Genomic DNA, 27,713 nt, shown 5'->3' on the forward strand with positions numbered 1-27,713 from the left:
TGGCAACAGAAAGAGGCAGGGAGATGCATCAGCTGCGGGGCTGGTGCCTCCCAAGAAAGCCATTACTGTGTTTGGACAACACTTAGGCACCTGATCACTGCCTGTTCACATAGGCTCCCTCACAATAACGTTGCCTCACTGCATTGTCAAGAAATAAGACTGATTTGGATGAAGGCAGCCAACTGCAAACTCATGAGTAAGAGCCTCACGGCTGCCGCAATGGGGCAGAATCACTTTGGCTTTATGTAGCATTGCAGCCTGACCCTTCAGGGGATCAAACATACCAGGGTAATTTGGTGCTTCTTTAATTCTGATTTGGTGCTTCTGCTTTTAGCAAACAGAAACTAGACTTAGGCCTGCTTATGTGAATGCCAGAAACATTGGTGTTAACCCCTGCTCTGGATCCTCAAGTTACAAGCACCTGCCAATGAGGATATGTCTAAGAAGGATGGTGTTGCCTGCCTGAAAAAAGAAGAGTCAATAACCTCTTCCAAGGCATTGATCAAAGCCAGTTCCCAAGTCCCTTAGCAGATCCAGAAGTCCTCTTTTGACATGCCCTGTGTATATATATTATATATATATATATATATATATACTGTATCGTCCACACACCACTGAACATCAGCTGTCTGCTGCTTGGTGCTGATGTTTGAAAGGAGGCTAAGAAGTCTCTGTTCCCACATCCCAACATGCTCCTTCCCTTATGCAGAGTGAGGAGCTAAGAGGAACTCACCGTCCTTACTCCTGATGCTGCTTAGTCAGTATATGAGAGAAGTGAAGCCACAGACTCTTTAGGCCTCTTGTCAAAGAGGCATGACAGATGAAACACATTGAATCCAGCTGACTATCCCTTTTCAAATCACTCTGGATCACCTCAGAAGTCCCACAGCTTTATTTGTAATTGAACTTGCTAAGCAGCAGTTTTGTATCAAACTGCAGTTCCAGACCAGCTCGCACTGAGCTGTGCACCCCAGAAAGAGAAACTAAGAGAGTTAAAGCTGGCCCAGTGCAATGACCTGAAGCACATTCCCATCTCCAGCTATAGACATTGCTACTAACAAGTTATTTGCTCCAGTAGCTCCTTTTCCTTCTTACTTTGCAGTCTCTTTTCAGAACACACTGCACCAGGTAAGATATTTCCAGCTGTGGGCAGAGCTTGCTCTATGACTAGTCATGCATATTCTCCAATGTGTACTTAAATCTGTGCTTTACCGTGGCACCTGCCCACAACCAAAAAGAGTGAGCAAAATTAGGGTCTAGGGAATGGGCAGTGCTGGTGCTCACACTCTCTTCTGCTAACTAAGCTAAGGTGTTTGCCTAGGGTTCAGACCAACAGTCAAAACATCAGTCTTATAGTGAAAAAGTCTGTTGGCTTGAAGATAAATTCTAGTGAAAATTCAAAACAAGGCATGGGCAAATGTCATTGCAATGCACACAGCTCCTCTACATAAAGGTAATGCCACGTGAGTGTAGTTTCATCTGTATGTAGATGACAACAGATAGGCTTTAAGGAATTCCAGTATCCACAAAGCTATCAGATGAAGAAGATGTCAGGTCAAGTCTTACTTGGATATCTTCAAAGGAGGAATGTCTAATACAGAGGTTGGTAAACCTTAAAATAAAATCCGTTGTTTCTATTACTGCTGAGACATCAACGTTCCTGCTTTTCAGATGTGATTTAAGGAACCTTTGGGGTCTGTCACATCTAGGTCTATAATTCTTTTGTGGATAAAAGGGAACCTGGAGCAAATGTTCCACAGATCATCTTATTATCTGATAGATTTGGCTTCAAAAAACCTCATGCAAGGTGTTTTAGTCCAGGGAAGACTAGTGACAAGTCCATGAAAATTATTTTTGTTCTGTCAGGTTAAAGATCTCTTCTAATATGTAATCCCTTCTAATATGTAATATGAGAAGGGCTTAAGATACACAGATCTCAAGTGACATTTATGATGCACATGGAACTGACAGTCTTTGGCAGACTTATACAGTAAATCCACTACAACACCAAATTTCCAAACATCAGCAGTTTCAAACAGTAGTTTCCATTCTAAATTTCCTAATTTGTTTCTTAATTACATGACTCTCCCAGTAAGAGTGTAGAAGTGAAACCAGAAATGAGACCAACATACCAACAAGAACAAATGAGCAAAACATCAATGAATGAACAGATCTAGAGTTCTCTACTAAGGAAACTGGAAAAAAAAAATTGCAATAAAATTATGAAATATCACTTTGTTTCTCTGGAGAGAAAGAAACAAGTTTTGCACAAATGCATTTGAGAATGATCTAAAATCCTCCCCTAGCATATGAGACAGTCACTGCTCAGAATAAGGAAGTTTTGTAGGCACTGTACAGCCAAGGCACTAGGAATCCCCTAAAAAAACTTTTGCTGTATATCATGCTCTCTGCTGGCCTGCACAGGAGATAAAGCCTCCTGGGTAAGAGGGTGGAAGTGATAATGCAATTAACTTCAATTAATTATGGATTTCTATCCAGTGCACAAAGCTTCCACAAAGAAGCTGCCTACCTTCATACAGGTGACTGTTCTGTATATAAGGGGACAAGCCAAATCCTTCTGTGGACATAAACAAAATAATACAACAAACGAACCAACTTTGAGAGAAATACTGATCCTAGGTCTGGCAGGCAACTTCAGATGATGTGTAGAGAAGCAGGAGTCCTTCACCCAGACACAGGCTGCTGTGATCTGGAAGAAAGTTCAGATTCGTGAACAGGCACCAGCACTAAGTGCACATGTAAATATTATATACTTGCTGGGCTTGGAATGACAGCTTTGGTGAAACGGCTTTTCTTTTCCATCTGAAGATTTCTCAGAGAATTGCTTTCATTTCATTGTTGAGAGCTGTGGAAAGAAGAACTGCTGTCCAAGCCCTACCCTACATGCACTGAGGATAGGCAGACCAGTGGGATAGGAGATCTGTGACTGTAGCAAATGATGCTGGAGGCTTTTTTGGCCTCTTCTACAAATGCCCTCTTTGGAGGGCTTGGGGCTTTGCAGGAAATGGCAGTTAGGCATCTGCTAGCTCATGTGATGTACATAGTACTGCTAATGGCACTGAGTAGGAGTGAAAAAGAAGAGCTGACACACAAGTACCCCCATATGAGCCAGGACATGGGAAAAAGTGGGGTGCCTCCCATAGCTCATCTGCATATCCATCTGGATCCGCAGGAGCCAGCCATGGGCTCAGGGTCATGCACACAGAGATGGAAGAGGGTCTGAAAGCACCAGCTGTTGGCTTGATGACTTGAAATTTTATCTCTCTTTTGGGTCAGCAGCCTCATGTATTCTCTGGTCTCTGGATCATGGGGAAGGGCATCACAGGCAAGAAGAGAAACACGGAGGGGCTGTGCATCACTGAACTGAGCCAGGCAGGCAGGTTGCAATCTCTTGAGAATGTTACTGTGGAAAATTCATGGGGAATAGTCCCACTTTGCTGAACCCAAGTTCTCCAACTGAGGTAGGGATTCCCAGGAGCTTCCACATGTCCCTGCATGAATGGAGATTAGGAAAAGCAGTTCTTTGCCAAATTTAAGCGATATACCAGAGCCAAAGGGCTGAGCCCATAATAAAAGCTTTGCAAGTGACTGCTTTTGCAAGCATCTAATCCCAGCCTCATTCCCAGTTCAACCTTTGCCCTGAAGGAGGAAGAGAGAAGGGGGAATCTGCATCTTGGGTTTCTGATAAAACACTGTTGATTAGAAAACACAGTAGGAACTCTGTGATCTGTCTTTCTGCAGTATTTGTAAGATAAGGGTCTCTTCTGGGGCATGTAGATTTTCATGGCACATTACGACACTCACGATTTTCAAATGCTGGTTACAGTCTGCCGTTAGGTTGCTTCATAATTGCTACACCAAGGTATGGACCAAGTCCTGCTCTTCCTGTTTCAACTGTAAATAGGAAAGACGGTTGCAGGGCATTAGTGAGTTGAAAGAAGTTTTGACAAGTCGGTCAAGTCCTAGTGTCAGTTGTGTGTGTGTGTGTGTAGCTCAGATACAGTGAAAACTTTCAGTCTGAAGAGAGACATACTGCATTCTGCAGCCTCAGGAATGTATATTAATTCTTTTCCAGATTTGTCACAAATATCCCCAAGTTCACATTTCCAGTGAATTCTGCAAGTTCAGCCTGCTACAAAAGTTCATGTCTTACTCATGACCAGTGAAATATCAAGGGGGTGAAAAGACCTCAGTTCCTCAGTTCAACGGTTTTCTGATCTTCTCCCTCTCTCTCTCTCTCTCTCTTTTTTTTTTTTCCCCCCAAGGTCTTCATTGGTTCCTAGCCATATGTGTTCATCCTCATTTCTCCACCTGCATTTCTCCAACCTGCATTTGTTGTGCAGAACCACACTGAAATCTGTCTCTTCCTGCGTGCCTGGAGGGCTGTGTAGTCCTCTCCCAATCCTGCTCACAGCTCTTCCTTTTTCTGATATAAACATCCAAGATAAACCAATACAAATCCAATACAAACCATAAGAAGGAGAGAGAGATTTTTATTTCATTCTTTTATTCTCAGCTGAGCACCTGTGTATTGTTTTGGCAGCCACACTGGTCATCTGTATGAGGCTACTGAGAGCCAGATCACAAAAGCCGGAAGCACATCACTACTGATGGAAAAATCAAAGTAATACTGCGATGCTGTACTCTGAGCAGTGCCAAGAGCAAACTGTGTTTGCAAAGGCGACACAGCTAGGATGAGGAAGGAGCAGTATTTTTAATAATTAAACATATTCTTAGCTTTCTTGGAGCTTCTGATGGGTTTCAAAAGTGTCCCTGGAAGAAGAGGAACTCAGCACTGCCCCACAGAGCTGCTGGTCTGCTGGAGTGGGACAGGGGAATTTAGGAAGCGTGTTGCTCAGGGTCCCTTCAAAATGAAATTATATAACATCCTGAGAAAGACACCTCATGGAGATGAGATTTGAAGGTACCTGTTTCCCTCCTTTGGCAAGAAAGAAAAGCAAGCTAAGACTTGGAGGTTATGTTTTAGACATCTCAGAGCAGACAAATCCTACCACAAGTGTGTGCATGCAGTGAACACTGCACATTGCTCATTGAGTTGAAAAGACCGCTAAGAACTGCTGTTGATTTCTGCCAGTACACCCCAAGGATCCTGCTCTTCCAACTAGCACAACTGTTGCACATGTCAAAAGCATGACTGCCACAAATGACTAATTTCTCCTGCAAAGCCTTTGCAAAAATCCGGGGCCGTAGACAATGCTGACAGCACAAAGTGTTTAAGGTTGAAATAGATAATCACTGGAGTTTGGTAACTCCAAAGAGTTATTAAAAGCTGTCAGTGCTGTATCGTGTCCCCAGCAGATGGTCAGCAAGATCTGCTCTGTTTGCTCCTGTCTGAAGGACCTGTGGGTGAATTCAAGACAATGAAAGTAAAGCTGCAAGAGTCCCTGCCCCCCTGCACGACAAGGCTCGGCAGAGCAGGCTGTTTATAAATAGCCAGTTTCAGGAAAAGGCACTTTCCGTTCTGGTGTCAGTACATTCTAAAGAATAAACAGCTTTCAGAGCTGAAAAAGCCCTCCTTATATTTTCAGTATGCAAAACCCTGCATCTGCCTCAGTGTGCTCAGCAGGCGCGTGCATTCAGGGCACGCAGGCAGCAGGAGCCCCCAGCCCACTGGTTCACGTCGTGCACAAAAGCATTCGCTGCAGTTTTTACACAGCCACTGGGCAGAAGGGAGGCTCATTAAAGCAGGATGCTCAATCAGTTCCTTCATTTCTGCACTGCTGACCAGGGTTCTGTGAGATCTCTGAGGAACATGAGCATGTTGGAAGAGTATGCATGGTGCAAGGGTACGACCTTTCATTAAATGACCTTATAGCACCTTCACAGGTCACATGAGTTGGAACATAGGCTAAAATACATAGTATGCCCAGAAAAATAAATAAATAAATAAACGTAGTGGGAGAGTGGCAATGGGTAAGCCAGGAGCAAAGGGACAGATCCTGCTGTTCCTGATCCAAGAGCAGCAGCTGACCCCAGGAGCACCATGCAGGAACTTCTTTAAGGACCTGGTTTAAGTCAAAGTAGCTCACAGGCCTCTCTGTTAAAGAAACAGTTTCTGAAATCCTGGCACCTTCTGAAAAGCAGATCCTGGCTTTCCCTTTGCTCTGAGAGCAAGGGACTATTTTGATGCCTGAGGGGTAGGGGCTGGAAGTAGACAGGAGGGTTCTCCAGACAGGTGGGTGGCCTGGCTCTGGCTCTTGTCTCCCACCACCCCCACCACAGAGGGGAGGCAAAGCCCCACGGGCAGCTGGGCCTGCTTCCAGCCCAGGGCCTGCAACTTGGCTTTCAGTAGTCGGCAGCGTGAAGCTGAGGAGCACAGGGACATGCTGCAAGAAGGGACACTTGGGGATGTGGCGCCTGACGCAGAGGAGGCTCAGGGGCCATCAGAGGTGAAAGCGGGGCCCTGGCACCACGCCAGCCGTGGTACCGGGACAGCCCCCGGCCCGGCTACCCGCGGCCACCAGGGCACTCCCGCGGGGCGCTGCTGCCCCCCGGTGGCCCTGCTGAGCATCACAGCCCAGTCCAGACGCGGCACTGGGGGAACTGGGTGCTGGGGGGGTGCCCTGCGTCATCGCTACGAAGTGGGTGCTGGCCCCCTCCTTCCCGTGGCGGGCTTGGGCTGTGTGTGGTGGCAGTGACACCTCTGCATTTCGCACCCACAAAAATCAGAGTGAGCAGCCAGGGCCCTGATAATCCTCCTTGTCACCAAGGCAGGACGCACTGCAAGCACACTGCTGTGAACGGGATTGCCCTAAAAGCTGTTTTGGCAGCTTAACACCTTCTGCAAAATTGTGCTTCTACCCCATGAGCTCCCTATGCCCTATCTCCCCACCACTGGTGCAGAAATAGTCCTGGTACCCTGCCATGGGCTCTGCTCTCGCACTTTCCTTTAATCAACACTGCTGCAGCCTTTCCTGAAATAAATCCAGGCCAACAATCTTCTTTTCTGCCTGGTCTTGGGACTGGGTATTGCTATAAGCACAGTGGGAACACAGAGTTCTCACCAAGCCACGCTATGAGTTTGGTGGAGATTGCCTGGGTGCAAGGACACTGTCTGGTACAAAGGCACCAAGACAGCTGACAACTCTATCCCCTCTCCATTTCATCCACACAGACTCCAGAACAGTCTGGACTTTTAGAAACTTCCCAAGCATTTTGTGGTACCACAGAAAATGAAGGCAGTGAGGTCTCTGCCAAAGCTTGACATACACAGCCCTCTGTGCCAGCACACACCAGGTGGACAGCCATGCTGTCACCAGCGTCCTGTCCTCTGCTTCCACTGGTGATAGCCATTGAAGCCTAGGATCCTGGAGAGGGACCTTCCTGTAGAGCTCCACTATACAGCTCTTCTGCACCTACAGCCACCTCCAGCACAGTCAGGAAGATCCTCCAACTCAGAGCAGCTCAGATTTAACATGTCATTTGAAGACAGAACAGAAACACATGTTGTGCTTAGGTGACATACCCAAGCAGGAATGAGTGCATGATGCCTAAAAAGACTTCCAGGGCTTCCCAGACCCACTTCTCAATGCTCAGATTACATGTGCCTAGGGAACAGCTGTCTCTCCAACAGCCAGCCTCCATGACCTGCTCATTTCCAGCCAGAGAGCACTTCTGCCTGGAAATGAGCTACTTCGCACTGCTGATCAAGAACAGTAAGAAGCAATTATGTGTAATCACCTCCAGAGCAGAACCGGTCCTCAGAAGCAACACTGTGACCTCTTCACCTGCCAAAAGGGCTGTGTTCACTAGCAATTCCATTTTGCACCTATGCACATCTGCAGTCTCAGAAGCAAAAACAGTAGACAGAATTGCAGTTTGCTGGGCTTCCAGGCATCACTTCAGTTGTGACAATCCCTGATGCTGATCTCTGTATTTTTCCTTCTCTGTATCCTCTCTGCTTACAAATCTTTCTTTCAGTTGACAGGTGTTGTGGTTTAACCCAGTCAGCAGCTAAACAGGTCTGTTATGCATCCAACCAGACTGAGATGACATATTCCACATCCTGTTTCCCTCTCAAGAGATAATTCCAGATTAAATTTCTGTTTATGAAGATGTTTAATAGATCTCTGAAGACTCCATCATCACTGCAGGCATTCTGGATGTGGTAGTTATTTTTGTACATTATTGGATTTAGCCAATGAAGAAAGATCTTAAATTCATGGTAGCAACATGTAAGCTAGTGACTTTTGTTAGGGTAATACAGCGTACAGATAGCTGGGCTTGAATCCAGTCAAGGCTTCCTTATATATGCATGCTCTCTCTGCTGTCTGTTCCATTGCTTCCCACAGCTTTTTTTTTTTTTTTTTTTGGTGGGGGGGGGAGTATTGTTCCTTCAGCCCCATGACAAGCATGCCACCAAGATAGGACTAATCTTCCTTGGAGGGCTGGAGATATTTTTTTTAGATACATCTAGAAACTAGGATGAATTTACACTGATGAGTCTATAGGTAAAACTGCAGTGCAGGTGAAATCCCTATTGGGCAGTAGCAAGTGCTGTCAGAGAACCTGTGCACTGCCCTGGGCTACATATGCCACAAGGTCCCTCAGAACCAAGGGATTGCCTGCATGGTCTTTTTTTACCACTTATATGATCTGCAGTCTTGGTTTCTCTATAGTGGTCCCACTTCACTGAAGAAGTGTGCAAAACAAGATAATGGCAATGATTGCATGTTTGAGGAGTTGTTTCTTCAAACACTGAAGAATTCCCCACTCTGTGCTTACATAAAATGGCTGTAAACCTTTTCTTATAACTGGGCTTTACTTTTTCTACATGGATAGACAGAATTGGAGGCAGGAGATCTTGGTACACAACATGGATTGATTTTACAGTCAACAGTTATGCCTACCATTGATGGAAAACCTTTGTATTTAGAGTAGGAATTATATGGCATCAGGAAGCCTAAGCTGTGCTCCCTCCCACCCCCATGGATCAGTCAATGTGTGCAGTGAAGTCTCATGACCCACAGATTCCCGTCTTTTGTAATTAACATTTTTATTGGTGACATGTCCCCCACCCCCAATAAATAACTAAATAAAAACATCTCACAGGGCATAAAAGCAACTAGATAAGATGCTGGTTGCTTTCAACAGACAATATGATGTGTAAATTATCAGTTCAGAAATCTACACAACAAAGCATATCCATCTTCAAGTGACTGGCTTTTTGTCTGTCACCCCTTCAGACCTGACACTGGCAAAACAGAACAAAAGAGTAAGAAAAGGATCGCTTTTTCTTGTATATAAGTGTCATTATTCCTCAAAGGACAGAGGGAGTGTGGGATTTTAAACATCAAATGCATCACACTAAAATGCAAGTTCTTTCAGAAAAGCAGCTCACCCAGTAAAGTACACTGTACATCTCAGCTGCAGCCAAACAATTCCATTGTCATCATAGATCTTTGGAAGCCGTGAATCTGTTTCAGTCAAGAACACAGAGATCTGGATTATTATTGTAAACTTATGTGGGAAAGAAATATATATATAATATATATTAAAGTGCTGCTTCTCTTTTTCAGTGTTTATTTTCATGTCCTGACAATGGTTTGCTTATTTAGTGTATTTAAAAGAGAACACTTTCAGAACAAGTTACTTCCTACCACAATCCAGCACATCCATATGTTTCCCTTTCTTCAATTTACTTTAATAGATCTTTTTTAGGAATATAATTTTGCAGGGGGCAGCAGGGAGGATTATATTTTCTACTGTGTTTTGAATTTACTATATTCTATGTCAAGTTAATTTCTGTTACAAACAGTCAATCTGGGAAATGACTGTGCTACCCTCAGTGCATTCTCCATTGTTTGCCTTCTTTGTCTTAAGTCCTGTTTGTGTTCACTGAAGACACATTGACTTGTCAAATGTCAATGTGTGTGCTACCACTCAGAATCTGCACATTTGTCTGTGTGCTGCATCAAGCAAATGAGCAGTCAAATCAACTTCGACAAACTGTTGACATGCTTCAGCTTAAATAAGTGCCTATTGCACATACAGGTCTGGGGTTTTATAGCAAAAATTAAAACAGAACAAAAAAAAAAATCAAACTAATTTTACAGCCTTGGTTTGAATAAAATTAGTTGTCCAAACAAATGATATAACTCAATTCAATTCAATTCAATTCAATTCAAATTGCTCTGCTGTCTTGACAACAGGCTTTCCCTCGGAGCCAGCATGCGTGCGTTATATTTTCAGATGCAATTATAAGCAGTTGTTTGCGGAAAGGAACAACCTTTCCGCAAACCTTTGTACCAAAGGCTGCCCAGAGAGGTTGTGGAGTCTCCCTCCTTAGAGATGTTCAGAAGCCGTCTGGACTTGGTCCTGGGCACCCTGCTGCAGGTGTTCCTTCTTGAGCAGGCAGTTGGACCAGATGGACCCAGAGGTCCCTGCCAACCTCAACCATTCTGTGATTCTGAGAGGGTGCTCATAATTGTCTTTGAGAACACTATAATAAGGGAAAGATAAGGAATAAAGTTTAATCCTGAACTGTTATGTATGCTCTACTTTTAAACAGTTATTCATTATTCTCCCTCTGTTTTATTGACTAAGGTACTGGTCTTACATGGCAAGATTTTGGTAGCAGGTCACTGCAGGGGAGGGCTATGTGAGAAGAGCCCAGAAGCTGCCCCATGTTAGATAGGGACCAGTTTCAACCAGCTCCAAAAAGAACCCACCACTGGCAAAAGCTGAGCCACTGAGTGATGCTGGTTGTGTCTCCATGAGATAATACTTATGAAAGGAAAAAACTGCTGCACAACAGCAGCTGGGAGAGAGGACTGAGAAACTGAGACAGAAGGAATCCTGCAGACACCAAGGTTGGTGAAACAGGAAGGGCAGGAGGTGCTCCAGGCACTGGAGCAGAAGTTCCCCCGTGGCCCATGGAGAGGACCATGGTGGAGCAGGCTGTCCCCCTGCAACCCATGGGGTACCACAGGGGAGCAGATCTCCACGCTGCAGCCCATGGAGGAGTCTCTTCAGGAGCAGGTGATCTGGGGGGAGATGCCACCCATGGGGGACCCATGCCAAAGCAGTTTGCTCCTGAAGGACAGACCCTGTGGTACAGTGCCATGTCAGAGCAGTTCTTGAAGAGCTGCTGCTGGTGGGAAGCCCATGCAGGAAGGATGGCATCCCATGGGAGGGACTCCACATTGGAGCAGGGGCAGAGTGACCATGAAGAAGCAGCAGATGAAGTGTAATGGGCTAATTGCAACCCCCATTTTCTTCCACTGCTCACGGGGAGAAGATACAAGAACGTGGATGGAAGGAAGGTTATAGTTCGCTTTTCGTTCTCATTGCTCTAGTCTGTTAGCAATAGGAAATAAATTGCATTCAGCTCCCTATGCTGTGTCTGTTCTGCCTGTGGCAGTAATTTGTGAGTGATGTCCCTGCCCTTATCTCAACCATGAGCTTCTTCATCTTTTTTTTCCCCCCCGTCCTTCTGAGGGAGGGGAGTTGAAGAGTGGTGTGGTGGTGCTGAGCCACCTGCTGGCTTTAAACCACAACTGTATAAATTCTAGGCCTTTTACAAAGTCAGTATTACACGTTGCCTTTCAAAGATGCTACAGCAGAACTCTTCCCATCTCCCAAGGCCTAAAATGTTGACGGTCTTGTTTTGCACTGCTTTCACGAGAGCACAGCTTATGCCCAAAGGCTGGTCTGCCCCTGCTCCCGGCCCTGCAGTTACACATCCCCCTCCTTCTCTCCTGCGGGTTTTGGCTCTTGGCCACAGCACGAGTCCGATCTGACAAAACCGAGGCGTCCCTTCCCTCAGCCCAGCCCAGGCACCAGCACGAGCCCCGGCCGGGGCAGAGGGAGGTCGCGGCTTCCCCCCTCAGCCAGCCCCCGCTGCGGCCGCGCTGCCCGGAGCCACAGCCCCGCCTCGGGGCCGCCCCGTCGCCACGGCAGCCGGCGGCCCCGCCACGCCGCGAGCGCGCAGGCGCCTCACGCCCAGGCGGGGGCCCCGTCAGCGGCGGCCGCGCGTGCGCAGGGGCCGGTGGGGCGCTGGCAGCTGGGCCCGGCCGAGCCGCGCCGCCTCCGCCTGGCCATGTCGTACGGCCCGCTGGACACCTACCGGCCCGGGGCGCCGCCCCCGCCGCGGGACTTCGGCGGCATCATCCAGACATGCAGCGCCAACGTGCAGCGCATCGCGCAGTACAGTGAGTGCGGCCGGGACCCGTGGAGGGGGGGGGGGGGAGCGGAGCCTGGCGGCCGCCGCGCCTCACCGGGAGCCCCCCGCGGGGGGAGCCCCGGCAGGGTCCCGGCAGAGCGGGCGGGGGCCGGGGGCCGAGAGCCGGCCGGACCGGCAGCTCCGCACCCGCCTCGCCGGGGTTTAACGAGAGCTGGTGCTTGTCAGCTGCCGCCAGCCCGGGCAGCGTGCGCGGTCGTGGCGTTTTTATCCACCCGTGGGAGCCCCCCGCGGAGCCGAGCCCAGCCCAGCCGCTGTCGCCCTTGGGCTGCTGCTCCGTGTCTGGGTGCCTTCGGGTGTGACGCTGCCGTGTGGAAGTGGGCAGCCAGAGGTCCTCACCCCTCCTCGTTCCGGGCATCCTGGAGAAGCTGCTGCCGCAGGAGTTCCTGAAGGCTTATGTTTACTTGCGACTTCCTCTTAAATTACTGAGCAGAATTATGCAAAGAAATGTTCTGCTGCTGAACAGTGTCGCTAATGAAATGGCGTTGCAGTTTCTTGGGCATAGGTTTGTTATTAGAGAATGCTATCAATGTCGTAAGGTAGTCATTGAAATTCTGTTACTGATCACTGAAATACTGCTTACAAATTGAGTCGTTTCCAAAAGAGTTATTGATACAACCCCTTCCTAAACATGCTGCCTTTCTAAAAAATAGAATTAGCTGTCTAAATGTATGCACACAGAGGCAAGGTCAGTTGAAAATGTTTTTTCTACTGTAAGATGGTGAGTTTTCCAGTTTGATTACACAAAGCTATGAATGTTGCTGAGACTGCTTTGCTTCTCCTCGGTCATGTTTGTTTCCTCTTGGTATAGCCATGGCTGCCTGTAAAATTGCTCCCTAGTTTGCCAGATAACATGGCTTTTCTTTTTTTCCGTTCCATGGGACTTCTCGATGATCTTCTAGTTAGTTCAGCTTCTCTTATTTATTGTACAATACTCCACTGTCTCATGACCAGCAGCCTTCCTATCTCAGTGTGCTGCCTATCTCAAATGAAACAAATAGCCTTACAGTTTTTATCAAGGTATTTGGGAGCACACAGAACATCTGACTTACTATTATGGTAATTAACTGTGTTCTGCATTTATAAAAGACTTCCATTCAAACCTGAGAAGAGCAACTGAAGCCTTAAGCTTTCGCATTCCTCATTTTATCCCTTGTAGGGAAAAACAGCAACCAAACAGTGGACACAGCTGAACTTTATTCACTCCTTTTGGGAAACTCAGTAGAATTAACACCTCACACAAAATGTACAGTGAACTGTTGGAGGGAGCTGGTAAAACTATTCCTTGCAAGGGTCTGTGTTACCTAAACATCTAGAGGAGAGATTAAAATGCTGTAAATAATCTGAAATGCGTAATAGTCTGTATATGGAAGACTTTACAGCCTGAAAAAGTATTTTTAAACTGAAAACTATTGGCAGAGGAGGCTATCTATATTGATACTTACACCCACCATCTAAAGAATACAGGTGAAGAGCTCCAGCCTCGTTCTTTGGCCTCTTAGGGGCTTTTCTGTCATTTCATGTAGATTCTGCGCATTGCTGTTGGCTGAAATAAGCTAAGCACAGCAGACTGATCAACCTGGCAAAGAGGAGAACAAAAAGCACACTGCCTGGCATGGAAGTGAGACTTGAACAGGAATGTTCCTCCAAAGGAGAGAAAAAATAAATAGCAAAAGTATCTAGATGTTATAGATGTTACAAATGCCACCTGCCTGGTCCTTGATATCCATACACAGAACACAGTTGGTGTGTTATTTGTCAGTTTAACTTGACTAACAATTTGTGACCCACCTGTGGCCAACAGATCTGTGAAAGTATTGTGGTCTTGCTAGAAGTTGTGTTTGTCTCAGTGTGTTTGTTGTTAAACAGCTCTTCGCTGTATGAGCTAACAGAAGCCAAGAAACTTGTTATGCTCGCTGTATGCAGAAGTCAAAATCCTTGCCTAAATACTGATTAAATCATATTGTAGCCCCATCTGAATTGCCATTATTATAAGCTGCTGGACATCCCTTTAAAAGAATTGGCTGTTGTAGGAACCTGATATTTCTTCAGCAATGCCTTTTGATAACTGCAGTGGCATGCTCCAGGCTAAAAACAGAGCTTGCAACGGTAGGATCTCACTGAACTGGAAGTAAATTTTGTTAAACTCATTGGATATTTCAACACCATTAAGCTGTCTGTAGAACTATATTGAGCTGATCATTCTTGATCTTGCCTGTCTCACTGCTGGAGGGGATAGGATATGATGTCAGGATCAACCTAAGCCAACCAAGCACTGTACTGCTGTCGTAAATGGTGCTCCTAACATCTTTATTTTAATAATGCTAAAAAATGTGCGGCTACAGCAAATGAGCTTGCTGATCTGTTCAAGTATAATCTTCTGAGGTAGAGAAGAAGCAGTAGTTGCGTTTCAGAAAGGTTAACAGCTTGATGCTATTCATACTGTGGTTGCATGATACCTAGTGCCTGTACAAGGGAAACCATCGAAAGAGAGTAATAGGGTAAGAAGAGGGCTAGAACATCTCTTTGGCTACAACCTGATTTCAAATTGATGTAAGATAACTGTGCTTGATGTAAGCACAAATTGATGTAAGATAACTGTACACCAGTGCTATCTGCTGTACTTGAAAGACTGTGCCAGTGCTGCAGCAAGTTTTGGCTATAATGAGTAGCATAATTCATATATATATATATATAAATGTTAGCAACCTGTGCAATTAGTTCAGATCTGTTTTTAAAACAGAGCACTAATATATTAAGCAATTTTACAATATGTGAAAGTGGCAACACAGTCATAGAATCATTGAATGGCTCAGGCTGGAAGGGACTTCAGAGATCATCTATCTCCAACCCCCTGTCCTAGGCAGGGATGCCACCCACTAGAATAGGTTGGCCAAGGCCCCATCCAGCCTGGCTTTGAATGCCTCCAGGGATGGGGCACCCACAGCTTCTCTGGGCAACCAGTTCCAGTGCCTCACTATCATCTGAGTGAAGAATTTCCTCCTAATCTGTAATCTAAATCTCCCCTCTTTTAGTTTAAAACCATTCCACCTTGTTCTATCACTATCTACCCAGGTAAAAAGTCCATCTTTTTTATAAGACCCCTTAAAATATTGAAAGACCTCAATGAGGTCTCCCTGGAACCTTCTCTTCTCCATGTTAAACATGCCCAGCTCTCTCAGCCTTTCTTTGTAGGAGAAGTATGGCCTAAAATGCTGAAATAAGGTTGGTAGAAACAAACAACTTTGTTAGTTCCAAAAAGAGTGAAGAAAGAGGAGCATGGCATGGTTTTAGCTACAGGTATTTGCCTTCAGGATATGTACACCTCTCTATCATGTTCTTAGATGAAAAGTTGGTCTAGTAATCTAGAATGCATCTAAATGGGGATGTTTAAAATGCATTCTTTGCTTTAAATGCAAAGCATAAGTGTTGTTTTACCAGCCTGAGTTAACTGAAATGTTAAGAGAAATCCTTCTTTAGGAGAAGCTGGAAGAATAACTTCATAAAGGAATAAAATACTCTAGAACTTGCCTTACTAACTAATCTTGTGATCTCTTTATCATAGCTGTGCAGATAAAGAATTTGATGAGCCAGCTGGGAACCAAGCAGGATTCCAGCAAGCTCCACGAAAACTTGTAAGTATTAACTGAGTTAACTTTTATGTAGGTTCTTTTAGTTGCCTCTGTATTCTTAGAGAAACAGAATAACTTGCTTTGGGCAGATGCAATTTAATGTAGTCCTACCAAAAAAAAAAAAAAAAGACTAGATGTGTTAAGTAATTCGCGGCGTGTGCCGTCAGGACTCTGGAGAAGCCATTCTAAGCTGCTGGATAGGACTGACTAGAAACTGGTATAGAGTATCTAAAAAGGGTAGTAAAGTACAGCTAATGCATGGCTAACATACTGAGGACTAGCCTTAATAGCTTCACTTGTGGTTTAAAAGGAATGAATGGCATACTGGGTACTTAGTCCTCACGTAAGAGCAGTAAAAAGCAGCAAAGAAGACCCACACTTGTTGAAAAAGTATCTTTTAGTACAGAAGGAGTTGGGTACTGGAAAGATTAGCAATCCTCTACGGCAATCAAAATGCCACATAAAGCTTCTCACTAGGAAATTCTTATTGTGGAACAATATAGAAAATGTATTAACAGATATAGTTTAAAATATCTTCGAGAGAGACTGTACAGGGAATCTGTATGTCTGTGCATCTTTTACAAACTTGAAAAGCATAAATAGCAAGTTATGAGAAGAACAATTTTTGGAGTAAGGAAATTTGAAAGCGAGTTCTTCCATTATCTCTCATGTGACTGTACCTTGAAACTCTGAATATCCAACATCCCAATTTTTTTGTAATAGTGGATTTTTGGATAAATGCATGACTCATGGTGATAGTTCATGCTAATGTACATTGCATTTGGAGGATGTGATCAGAGCCAAAGAGAAAAAGGAATCTGCTTTCCTGAGCTGTTCAGGTGATTTAACCTGTACTTAATCAGTAGATCAAAGAACTAATCACTGGTGACCAAATTAACGTATTTCCACTCTAATTCTGTTGCGGAAATGGCTCTTCTTCACTAAGATGTGAGTGGTTGTACTCCACAAATTGTCAGCTGCCATACAAATTTAATACAAAAGGCTTGGGTGGCTTACGCAGTTCATCTACTGCTAGACAACTTAGATAGTAATGCAGCCTGAACATGCCAATTCATGTTATCTGTTGGGCTAAGTAGCTGCTTTTCACTTAAACATATGTGGTGTAAGAGTAGAATTATTAAGATTTGAGAGGTCTGGCTGAAAAGTTTATCCTAAAGGAACATTTCTATTAAAAAAAAAAAAAAAGTGAAGTCTGATTGTTTCAAACTTCCCATTTCTAACCTAATACTGGGTGTGCTACTCCTATAGGCTCCACCAAGAGGCATCTCTCCATATTTTCTGTTTGATTGCTTTGTAGAATTGTGGCAGTTAACAGGCTACTCAAGGAGTCAATCCCTCCAAGGGGGGATAACATGCTTGTTAATATTGAAGCGATTCCTTTTCCTTTTTTTCCCTCCTAAAACAGTATATAGGTTGTATGTCTGCAGTTGCTTGGCATGGAACAAGGTAGCAGAGGGAGAGAGAGATGCTGTCTGAATGTTTTCTCATTATGGCCGTAGTTAATAAAGCATCTGTCTTACCTGTCCTAAATTGTACTTGTGCTGCTGTGCATGTGGAGTACCCGTATCTGTTGACACATCTTATACCTATTAAATTCTAGTACAACTTGATCCTTGCTTTATTATTGTATTTTCTTGGTCTCTGCTGTTACATATACACATATGGCTGCCAAATGAAACTTACAGTTCTATTCTCTGAGAAGCACTAATCTTTCTAATAAACCACATATTTCATGTACAAGATGATGTCTTAACATTATACTTCATGTAACCAGTGGCTTCCTGTAACTGCGGTACTAATGGAGGTGCTGCTTCAGTAGATCCTTTGCACTGATAGCTTTGAATCTTTATGTTGTGACTGAGTGGGGGGTTTAAGGCCTTTATTTGGGAAAGGCCTTGCATTTCTCAAAGTAGAAGCTGTTTCCATTACTTAAAAAGGATCCATAAAGATATGTGATCCCAGAATGCTTTCTTGGTTGATATTGTGAAAACTGAAATGCTCAGAGACTGCTTTTTCGGAAGAAACTTGTATAACTGCTTCTGAACTCTTTATTTTAGACAACAGCTACAGCATTCTGCAAACTGCCTTGCCAAAGAGACCAATGAATATCTAAAGGAGCTGGGGTCTCTGCCACTTCCTCTGTCTGCTTCTGAACAGGTATGCACACAGAATTTACATGGAGGATGGGTTTTTTTGGTCCCTTTTTTCATTAAGCTAACTTAGAACACAAGTTCATTGAGCTTGAATTGGCACAGCTGAAAAGACAGCAGCCTTCTAGAGTGAAGACAGTTCTTGAAGTGGGAAAATAAATTAAGCTGGCTATGTCCTGACTCTATGACTTTGAGGTGGGGGAGGGACAACATGACACTTCTCAGCAGCAAATATCTGTAAATGTTTATGGAGACCTGCATATGTAGTTCTTTTTCTGAGTAAATTTCTGAAAAATACACTTGATCAGGAAGTGTTTGGTGACATGAGGGTGTTTTAGGAAAAGAGCTTAGTGCAAACTGCATGTCAATATGAAGTGTGATCCTGCCAAAAAGTTCTCCCTTGCATGTGATTCATTAGCTGTATTGGGGGTGGGGGAGGCTGTATTGGGGGTGGGGGCTCTCACGTTGCTCATGTTTGAATAAATTTGGTGAGGCAATGATTATGATTGCTAAACAGTCCTTCATGGTCTCCCTGTGGGAAAGGACAGTCCTCTGCTGTTGAAGTTTTCTCGACGCTACTTTAAATCAGTACTGTGGTATTGATTTATATGCTTTTGTGATACTCTCATGGGATGATCAGTGGTCAGCAGCTGTTTTCGTAGTAGATCTAATTCTGTATTTAAAGGTTTAAATGCTAGTTGTAAGCATGGCCATGTTATGCATGTTTGTTCAGCAAGTATTTCTCAGTTAATCTCCTTTTGGTGAGCAAACTACAGACATATGCATGTTGCTGAATGTGGCAGCAACTTCTGAAGGTAAATCAAACCTGATGGAGCTGTTCAGTCAAAATCTGTAGGAGCTTGTATAGTGTTGAGGATCTCTCCTGGCAGAGGAGCTATTGCTTCCAGACAGCTCGGATGAAAACTGCAGAGTATTATAAGGCTGCTGTAGCAGCTTATGCAGGGGAGAGCTCATTGAAAATACTTTTTTTCTTAGACATTGCTGTTGAATTGATACAAGCTTGTTGAAGGATCACAATACTAGAAAGCCTGAGAACAGCTGTTCTAGAATACTGGAGCCCTGAGACAGCTGTTGGAAATCTCTGTAATGGAAAACATAATTGGCCTTAGTATTAACTGTCCTTGGGACAAGTTTTTTCCACAACTTCATTTTTCCCATAACTGGGATGTCACAACACTCAAAGGAGGTGATCTAGGGAAGCTAAATAAGTTGATACTAAAGAAAAGATAAACTGAAATTGTTATTCTATCAGAACGGATATTCTGATTAAAATAACAGCAGGCTTGTGTGGCATGGCTGAGAGAGACAGCTCACAAAGCTGGGATAGTGGGGCGTGTTCTTGAGAACAGACAGCCTCACACATCCAGAGTTGTTCTGCTGTGCTCAGGCCTCCTTTGTGAGAAAGTTAAGGTGATAGCCTTACTGGGAAAAGAGAGTATTAAGACAAATTGGCTAAGTAAAGGAATAGAGGGTTAAAGTTTGTAAGTATCCAAAAGGTACGTAATTAAATGAGGTAGATTACTGGCATGTGTTTTTAATAAACTTAATAGTGTAGAACTCCTTTCTAGTTCAATTTTAATTCTCTGATTTAAATCTAGTTTTGTGTTACACAAAACTTTTCTGCACTAACAAGGCATAGACATTTGGTATAGCAAATGAAAATATCATGGGCTTTTTGTTCTCTCCAGTTCCAGATCCAGAATGGTGGAATCAAAAGATCACTTGAATGGCAGCATATTTTTTGATGTTTTGGAGTGTCTGGTTACAATAAGTGAATGGGAATATCTGAACACTTGTTTTTGTTTCAATTCTTCAGCGTCAACAGAGGCTTCAGAAAGAACGTTTAATGAATGATTTCTCCGCAGCCTTAAATAATTTCCAGGCAATACAGAGACGAGTATCAGAGAAGGAAAAAGAGACTGTAGCAAGGGCAAGAGCTGGATCCCGTATTTCTGTAAGTACGTCACTACAAAATTCCTACAAATAGAGAATTACAAGTGTTTTCAGAGATTTCTACTTGCCAATCAGCTTCTTATCTGCCTACTGACACATAACTGAGGCCTCAGTATATTATTTTGTCATTCCAGATGTCATAATTACTAGGCATTCATTATAATGTGCTTCTTCTCAACGTTAGTAGAAGAGGGAAGGAATCCTTGTAGTTGCAAATGTTGTGGAGGATGAGATGGGAAGTCAAAGTACAGCTAATAGCTTAGTTTTGAAGGCTGGTCTTTGACATCAGCCCTAGGCTATAAAGGTTGAGGTTGATTGGAAGCTTACCATAACTTAAATTACATTTTAACCTTGCGCTTTATTTTATTGTAGCTTCTGTCTTACTAACATCTCCAATGTATATTCAAATATTCTCCCTGTTATGTTTTTACAAGAGCTCCTGTAGCCCTTAAGAAGTCTTGATAAAAAGACCAGTGAAAGCATTTTTCTCCCCTTGTCCCAAGTCTTTGTGTTAAGTATGCATTCTTAACTTATACAAGGGAATACCTTTATCACTTGGTTTGTGCTCTTAAAAAATAAGTGACAGACAGTGACACCTGATCTGAGTAAACAGACTCTCTTCATCTCTCAGTTGCATCTGATATTTGCTGAGACAATCTAAATTTAAAAATTAAATCTGAAGATGAATCTACGTCTAGTTTTAATTACCTTAAGTTAAATCTGAAAGTTGAAGTGACAGTAGATTCTCAAAGAACTGTCTGGACAGTACATGCCTTTGTCTTTTAGATATGTCAGTTGGTTTTGCTGCTACTTTTGGTAGTCTACAAGTCTAATAACTCATTTATCTCTTCCAGGCTGATGAGCGGTTCAGAGAAGAACAGCTAGTTTCATTTGATAGGTAACACTCCTTGCATTCTTGTTTTTTACTGTTACTTATGTATAATTAAAATCATCGTAGTAAGGTATATTATTGTAACTTGGGCAAAGCTCTGTTAGCTAAATGAAAAGCCAAAAGATGTGAAATGCAATTATTACAGTACTTGTAATATACAGTATAGAAAAAACCACTAAGTGCATATGACAGTATTTTACTATACTTAAATGTAGGTTATTGATTACTGCCCCAATGGAAATAGTACAGTCCCTAGAACGTAGCAGTTGGAGCTTCTGGTTTTCTGGACTGTGAGCACGAGATTACCAGACATGTTTTCTGTCACCATGACTCTTTCCACAAAGAGCTTATTCTGTACCTATTCTATAGGTTTGGGTATTATCTAGCAGCTAAGTTAGAGCTATTACAGACTAGTGTACAAGGCTGTCTTAAATTCTGAAGCCCTGGACATAATAACAAATTGATGTTGCGATGCACAACTCAACATTATGGTAGCGTCAGATGCTTGTATAGTTTCTGCAGTAACAGCGCTTGCATAGCAAGTAAGTTTGCAGCATATTTTATCAACTCTGTAGAGTGAGTAAAGTGAACTTCAGACACTCCGAAAGTTTGTGATTACTGTGTCAGTTTCCACTATATGTATTTTAGAAATGCAGAGTGAAATATGTTGACCCTATCTGTATAAACCTCCTAGTGTTCCAACTCGAGACCTAGCTTACATGTCTCATCTACCCACACTCCCTCTGCAAACTGTGCTGCATCTGATCAGCTGTTTGGTACGCATCCCCTTTGTTAGCCCTGTGTTTCCATGTACTGAGTCAGAACTGAAGACCCCACGTTGTTCAGTTATACATATGCTGTGATGAGTTTGAAGGCCTTGCTTACTAAAGGAAGGGGAACCACCTAAGTACCTGTTCATGCAGAGGCCTTTGGCTCATTGAGATATAGGAGCATGTAGCAGCAGCTACTCCACTTTTAAAATTGTCCTTATGTGCTACATGTCAGAAACTTCTGCCTTAAATACCTGAAAACCCTACGGTCATCTCAGAGCTGAATTCCAATGTTTCAGCTGTCTATGATCTAGTCATGTAGCTTGATTTGGTTTCTTTTTTATCTGTTGTGTGATTTAGATTTCTATACCCAACAGGCATATTGTGACATTAGTGTTTTCAGGTAGTTTCATCACTTCCATGATGCTTCACTTGAACTTCTTATGCAGAACATGGAGATGACCTTGTATTATGCATACTGCCTTCACTGCAAAAGTTTGTGTAACGTACAGTTACAAAGTGCTGAAATCAAGATGGGGGTAGATGAGGTGCAGAGTTCTTTCTTAACATCTCTCTTGGTGTGTGATTTAACTTGCAGTTCTTAATTAAACTAATTAAAATATACTCTTTATTCGTATCTCCAAATGCCAGATAGCAAGTGAGCATCTTTGAACTGACATGCTTCTCAGGTGTTCTTTTGTTCTGATAGTGTTGTGCTTGCAGGCTACTTCCCACCAAGAATTTCACCTTTATTGATCCCACCTTTTTGGGGTGGATGGTGAGAGGAAAGGATGGTACAGATATTAAAAAATAAATAAATAAATAAAACAATAATAATTCTATAACATTATAGGCAATGGTCACATCCTAGCATAGAGTATCATATGCATGTACTGTTTTCCAGTTCCTTCACATTTCCTGGCCTGTCCCTACTATGCAGTTGTTCCTGTTTGTAGTTGTCATAAATCTGCCTCTGTATCTGGTTGCAAGACCAGGAACTTGAGAGATTGTTTTGTAGGAGTCTTTTCAACTTCAATTCACTGTTACTTTTTATAAATTTAGTATGGAAATAAGCCTTTGCTGAAACAAACAGTGTCTTACTTTCTTTCCATCTCTTCCTAGTGGTGAAGATTGGAATCAAATGCAATCTCAGGAAGAAGATGTGGCAATAACTGAACAGGACCTTGAACTTATTAAAGAAAGAGAAACAGCAATCAGGCAGTTAGAGGTGAACAGTAGATTCTGCATGGTTAACAGTATTTGGAGATGAACCAAAGAAGTCGTGTAGTGCTAAATAATGGGATGGGCTGAAGAGACTTGAAGGTGCAGGAACAGAGTTCCTTGTAGGGAGAATTGATGCCAAGATCAATCTCCCTGCTCCTGTTGAAGGAGACTAGGTATATTTTCCTTCAGTGAAAGGAAAGATCCTGGTGATCCTTCAGAGGTGGTAGAAGCAACTCATGTCACAATGTCCATCTCAATTCCCTACTGTGCTAACTGTTAGTGGCATGAAACAAATAGTGAGTAGTCGGAACTACTCCCACTACTAGAGGAGCAGGCTTTGGTGTTAATCCTGAGTTGTATCAACAGTAGCATCAAGTCCCTTAGGTCAGTAAATGATGGTATCTATTCTGTTATTTCAAGCAATGTTCAGAAGAGGTACTAAGAATGAGGCTTAGAAAAGCTGTAACCAGTGTTTGTTGTAACTTGTCAAATTTGTCTTCAGGCAGATATTTTGGATGTCAATCAGATATTTAAGGATTTAGCCATGATGATTCATGACCAAGGAGATATGATTGGTAAGTGTTTGGATAATAGGAAGTTTCTCTTTAGTTTAATTGCGTCATCTGCCTGCATAGTTCAATTTTTCTGATATTTTGTATAAAAAGTATCATCATATTTCTGATATTTTTTTCTAAACAGTGGAGCTTTGAGTTCTTTTGCAACACGTTCTCTTATTTTTCCATAGATAGCATAGAGGCAAATGTGGAAAGTGCAGAAGTTCATGTGGAAAGAGCCAGCGAGCAGTTACAGAGAGCTGCCTATTATCAGGTAAATTCTATGTGCTTGCATTATTATCAATGTACAGGAGAGGAATAATGGTACAGGCGTAGCAGGACACATATTAAGGATTGTATCACACCAAACGAGCTATTTAAGAACAGCTTGTGCAAGCTGGCATTCACACAAAATAGTTCTGAAAGGAATAGATAAAGCACTTAAGTCAAAAAAATAGTATTGAATTTAGCATTCTAATTCAGATGAAGGAACAGACAGACTATGCATTCTCTATATATGCTTAGCAAGTTAAATATTCATCTCTTTGCCATTCTCAGGAGAGGGCAGAACAGTTCTGCTAACAACAAATTATCATGTTGTGCCCATCTTGTAAACATCAGCCAAGCCAAAATTACATGTAAAGATGCAAAAACAAATAAAATCTTTGCCCAGATTAAGGAAATTTCTGATGACCGGGGTTTACAGCAGCTTTCTAACTGCTCAGTTTCTATCCTGTAGTCCAACCTTCCTGTCCCATTCACTCTTTTGCAGTGGTTCTCACTGCTGCTTAAATCTCCTTTACAATGCTCATAGTTTTCTGTAGCATCTGTTCGTTGTTGTTCATGGACGTGCATGCCCAGTGACAGGATGAGAGGCAGTGGGCACAAACTGGAACACAGGAGGCTCCATCTGAACACCAGGAAGTACTTCTGCACTGTGTGGGTAACTGAGTGCTAGTAAGAGGCTGCCCAGAGAGGTTGTAGAGTCTCCCTCCTTGGAGATGTTCGGAAGCCGTCTGGACTTGATCCTGGGCACCCTGCTGTAGGTGTTCCTTCTTGAGCAGGTGGTTGGACCAGATGGACCCAGAGGTCCCTGCCAACCACAACAATTCTGTGATTGTTGTACCTTATGTGTGAACTTCGGTTCTGTGAAGGAGCAAGGGTTCTGCTGGAGTCAGTCCTATAAACGCTTCAATGCTGGGACTTCAGACTCCCAGACAAAGGAGAGAACTGGACGCTCTCAAGCTATTGAGTGGGGAGATGCTGGAAAGCTGTTGAAGCTGCAAGGAGGGGAAAGTAGCTTTTGCCACCTGGCCACATGTAGTATTCCCTGTCTCCATGGCTTTCTTACTGATATTTCAAAACTTTTAATAAATCCAAGTCTGGAAGCTATTAGGCATATATTAGATGTGTTTTTCTGGACAGAAAATTAAGTATTATAACTAGTCTCAAATCCTTAAAGTTATAAATATTTGGTGTATGTAGACAGACTGTAGCTTCCTATGATGAATAAGATGATCAAAGCTGTAAAGTCCAGGTACAGTAACTATATATTAAATCATTTAAACTGTAGAAATGTGATGATACCTCTGCACCACTTCCAAGTTGCTATGTGGAGACTGCATCTGAGGACTAGTGTTTTCATTTGTTTTACCTAGAAAATCCAAATAGCTAGAGATGGTTAGCTTTCCTTTGAAGTCATGGGGGCATCACTTTGTATGAAAAATACATGGTAGGCGTTAAATTCCCTTTCTGTAGCTAACTTGAAGTAAAGCTCGTGTTTTCCATAAAAGTAGCAAATCTTGTTGCATTTTGACTTAATTGCCTGTCTTGGACCACTGTGCTCCTAAGCTAGCTACATTTACCTGCAGGATCATGCTGTTTCAGGAACATGAAAGTGTACAGACTGCTCTGGTTACTTCCGCTGAATAAGTATGGATATTGAGTACTCTAGTTCACTGAAGCTAGTTACATTAACTGATAAAACTCTTGCTTTTTGTCATCATCTGTTCTTGGTATAAGTGGCTTTTTTTCTTCTTTCATTAGAAGAAATCCCGTAAGAAGATCTGTATCCTGATTGTTGGTCTTGCTGTGGTTTCTATAATCATAGTCTTGATTATCTGGCGGGCAAAAAACTGAAATCTTCACATGGAACCTTGTCTCATTGCTGAGAATTCCTTCTCCTCCCCCCAGCACGAACAGGCTGACTAGTCTCAGAAATGAATTGACCACCCTGAGAGAGCACAAGCTGGTACTACTTATAGTAATAGCAACTAATATTAGCAACTAATGTGCAGATAACTAGTATTTGGAATTAGTGAACCATGGAGACAGTATATATCAGTTTATATACAAATTATATTGTTTTATGTAACTAACATCTTGTGGTTTTGCTTTCTGTAATGTATTATTCCCTGTCCCAACTGTATGCTGAAGTGTGATCAATAATTGGAGATGTCTTGTTTTTTGACAAGTGGCACAATCTCAACTTTTTATATGTGTAGGTAACTTGTTGGACTGGAATAAGAATGACATTCAAAGAGGGCACAACAATAATTTGCACTACCTTAATTCATCAGTTTCTAAAGTCTCCAGCATCTGCCCCATGGTTTTTATTAGTCTCCAAGTGGCTGTGTTCTAAATTCAGTTGAAGAAGAGATGCCATTGCAGATCTGAAAGGCAAGGAGAAGTATGTATGGATGATAGTTGGAACCACTGTGTACTTAGTAACTGGTCAGTTTGGCCTTGAGGCTCACTGTTTTTAATTTTCGTGCATGGCTTTTTTTTTTTGGAACACATAATTTGAGGACAGGGATGTCCTTTAACTTACAGTCTGTCAATGCAGCTTCCTTAGAGAAACTAGCTGACTTGTTATTAGACAAATAAATCTCTTCCAATGCTGACTCAAAGCACTAAAATACACAGTTTAGCTGCTTGGTCCTAATTGTTTTTTTCAGGGAGAAAACTGTGGAAATATAAGGAAGTGGGCACTTCCAGGTTTACAAGCCAGCAAGACAGATGAGTTATAGGTGAAATCTTGCATCTTGAAGATTATTGTAGTGTATTAGCAAATATCGTATGGCTTGTGAATGTTTGGTATTTTCCATTATTTATGAAATAAAGTGCAGAAATTGGTTGGGTGAAGTGCTAGGTTTTTGAGACTGTGGATGAGCGTGCAAATGAAAAAGATTGCTGGTTCCAACTGTCTTGCTAGCAGAGCTGGACAGAATGTAGCAAGCACTCCTCACTGTGTAGCTCTGAACTGACATGCACTGAGGGAACAGCAATCTGTCCAAAGCCCAACACAGTGTGGTAAATGCATCATACTGACCCATTTTGTATTTAATCCTTATTCCATGTCTCCTGTATAATAAAGTAAATGTGAAAGCTGGGAAGGGAGGATGTTCTCCCAATTGCACAGTGGTTTGCACTATTGCGCCATCATTCCATCTAATAACTGTTAATAAACACTTTTAAAAGCCTTTGTCACAGCTTCTTTCTCTCGTGATTTAGACACCTACCCTGCTTTATAAAAGCAACAGCAGTGTTTCTTCTGATGTTAATTGTGTGGTCCCTGATTCTTCAGAATGAAACAGCTGAAACTACTGATTTTCTCACATGGACATAAACCACAGTAGCTGATAGAAAATTGAATCTGATGCAGGTAAACCTTGATTATTTGCAGAGCAGTAGAACTTGAAGTCCTTGCTGAAGCTGTACTGTAAAATCTTACTTGAGAGCAAGGAAACAGACTACGTGTTGTTCTGCTCCTTATTTAAAAATAGATCCTGGTGCTTCATGCATCGTCTGCTGTAGGGGGAGATTCCTTTGGATCTTACACCTCTGTAAGAAATGAAAGAGCTTCCCCCTCCCCTGCTTTAAGGCAAGCCTGGGTGCCTTATTTCCAGCCAATTTCAGGCAGTGGGAATTGAGAACACTAACCCAGCTCCCTGGACTTAGGGTTGCTGCAGTTGCTTGACTCCTTTGTCCTCCTTGCTTTGTGGAGCTTAGCTGTGTAGCTGCTGCAGGAGCTGTTCTGAGCAGCAATCCTGAGCGATGAGTTGCAGTGAGAAGCGCATCTCTGCTGCAGCAGGAGCAGGTTGGGGCCACGTGTGGCAGGCTCACGGGTGGCTTGCGCTGCGTGGAGAGCTGGGGAAAGGATGAGCTGATTCGTGGGAGCAGCCGCTCTTCCTGCAGGGCTCTGGGCGCTTGCCCCTCGCAGGAGCAGCTCTTGTTGGAGCTGCGGCTCCAGAGCCGCCCGCTGCCCATCCCT

The 27,713-nt window shown here is 43.1% G+C and overlaps 1 protein-coding gene across 1 annotated transcript; it reads left to right on the forward strand.

Moving 5' to 3' along the window:
* The first annotated feature begins 11,987 nt into the window (after window positions 1–11,987).
* Window positions 11,988–26,924, forward strand: STX12 (syntaxin 12). Its single transcript, XM_027444082.3, has 9 exons — window positions 11,988–12,194; window positions 15,789–15,858; window positions 17,934–18,033; window positions 19,864–20,001; window positions 20,855–20,898; window positions 22,785–22,890; window positions 23,389–23,461; window positions 23,632–23,714; window positions 25,487–26,924. Exons 1-9 carry the CDS (start codon window positions 12,083–12,085, stop codon window positions 25,577–25,579), a joined length of 819 nt encoding a protein of 272 aa, XP_027299883.1. The 5' UTR covers window positions 11,988–12,082; the 3' UTR covers window positions 25,580–26,924.
* The last annotated feature ends 789 nt before the right edge of the window (window positions 26,925–27,713 follow it).

Source organism: Anas platyrhynchos, chromosome 24, assembly GCF_047663525.1.
Source record: "Anas platyrhynchos isolate ZD024472 breed Pekin duck chromosome 24, IASCAAS_PekinDuck_T2T, whole genome shotgun sequence".
Lineage (NCBI taxonomy): Eukaryota > Metazoa > Chordata > Aves > Anseriformes > Anatidae > Anas > Anas platyrhynchos.

Coding starts and splice junctions, on each gene's coding strand:
- STX12 (XM_027444082.3), top strand. CDS start 12,083: ATGTCGTACGGCCCGCTGGACACCTACCGGCCCGGGGCGCCGCCCCCG. Junction 18,034..19,863: donor CTCTGTCTGCTTCTGAACAG/GTATGCACACAG, acceptor TCAATTCTTCAG/CGTCAACAGAGGCTTCAGAA. Junction 20,002..20,854: donor GAGCTGGATCCCGTATTTCT/GTAAGTACGTCA, acceptor TATCTCTTCCAG/GCTGATGAGCGGTTCAGAGA.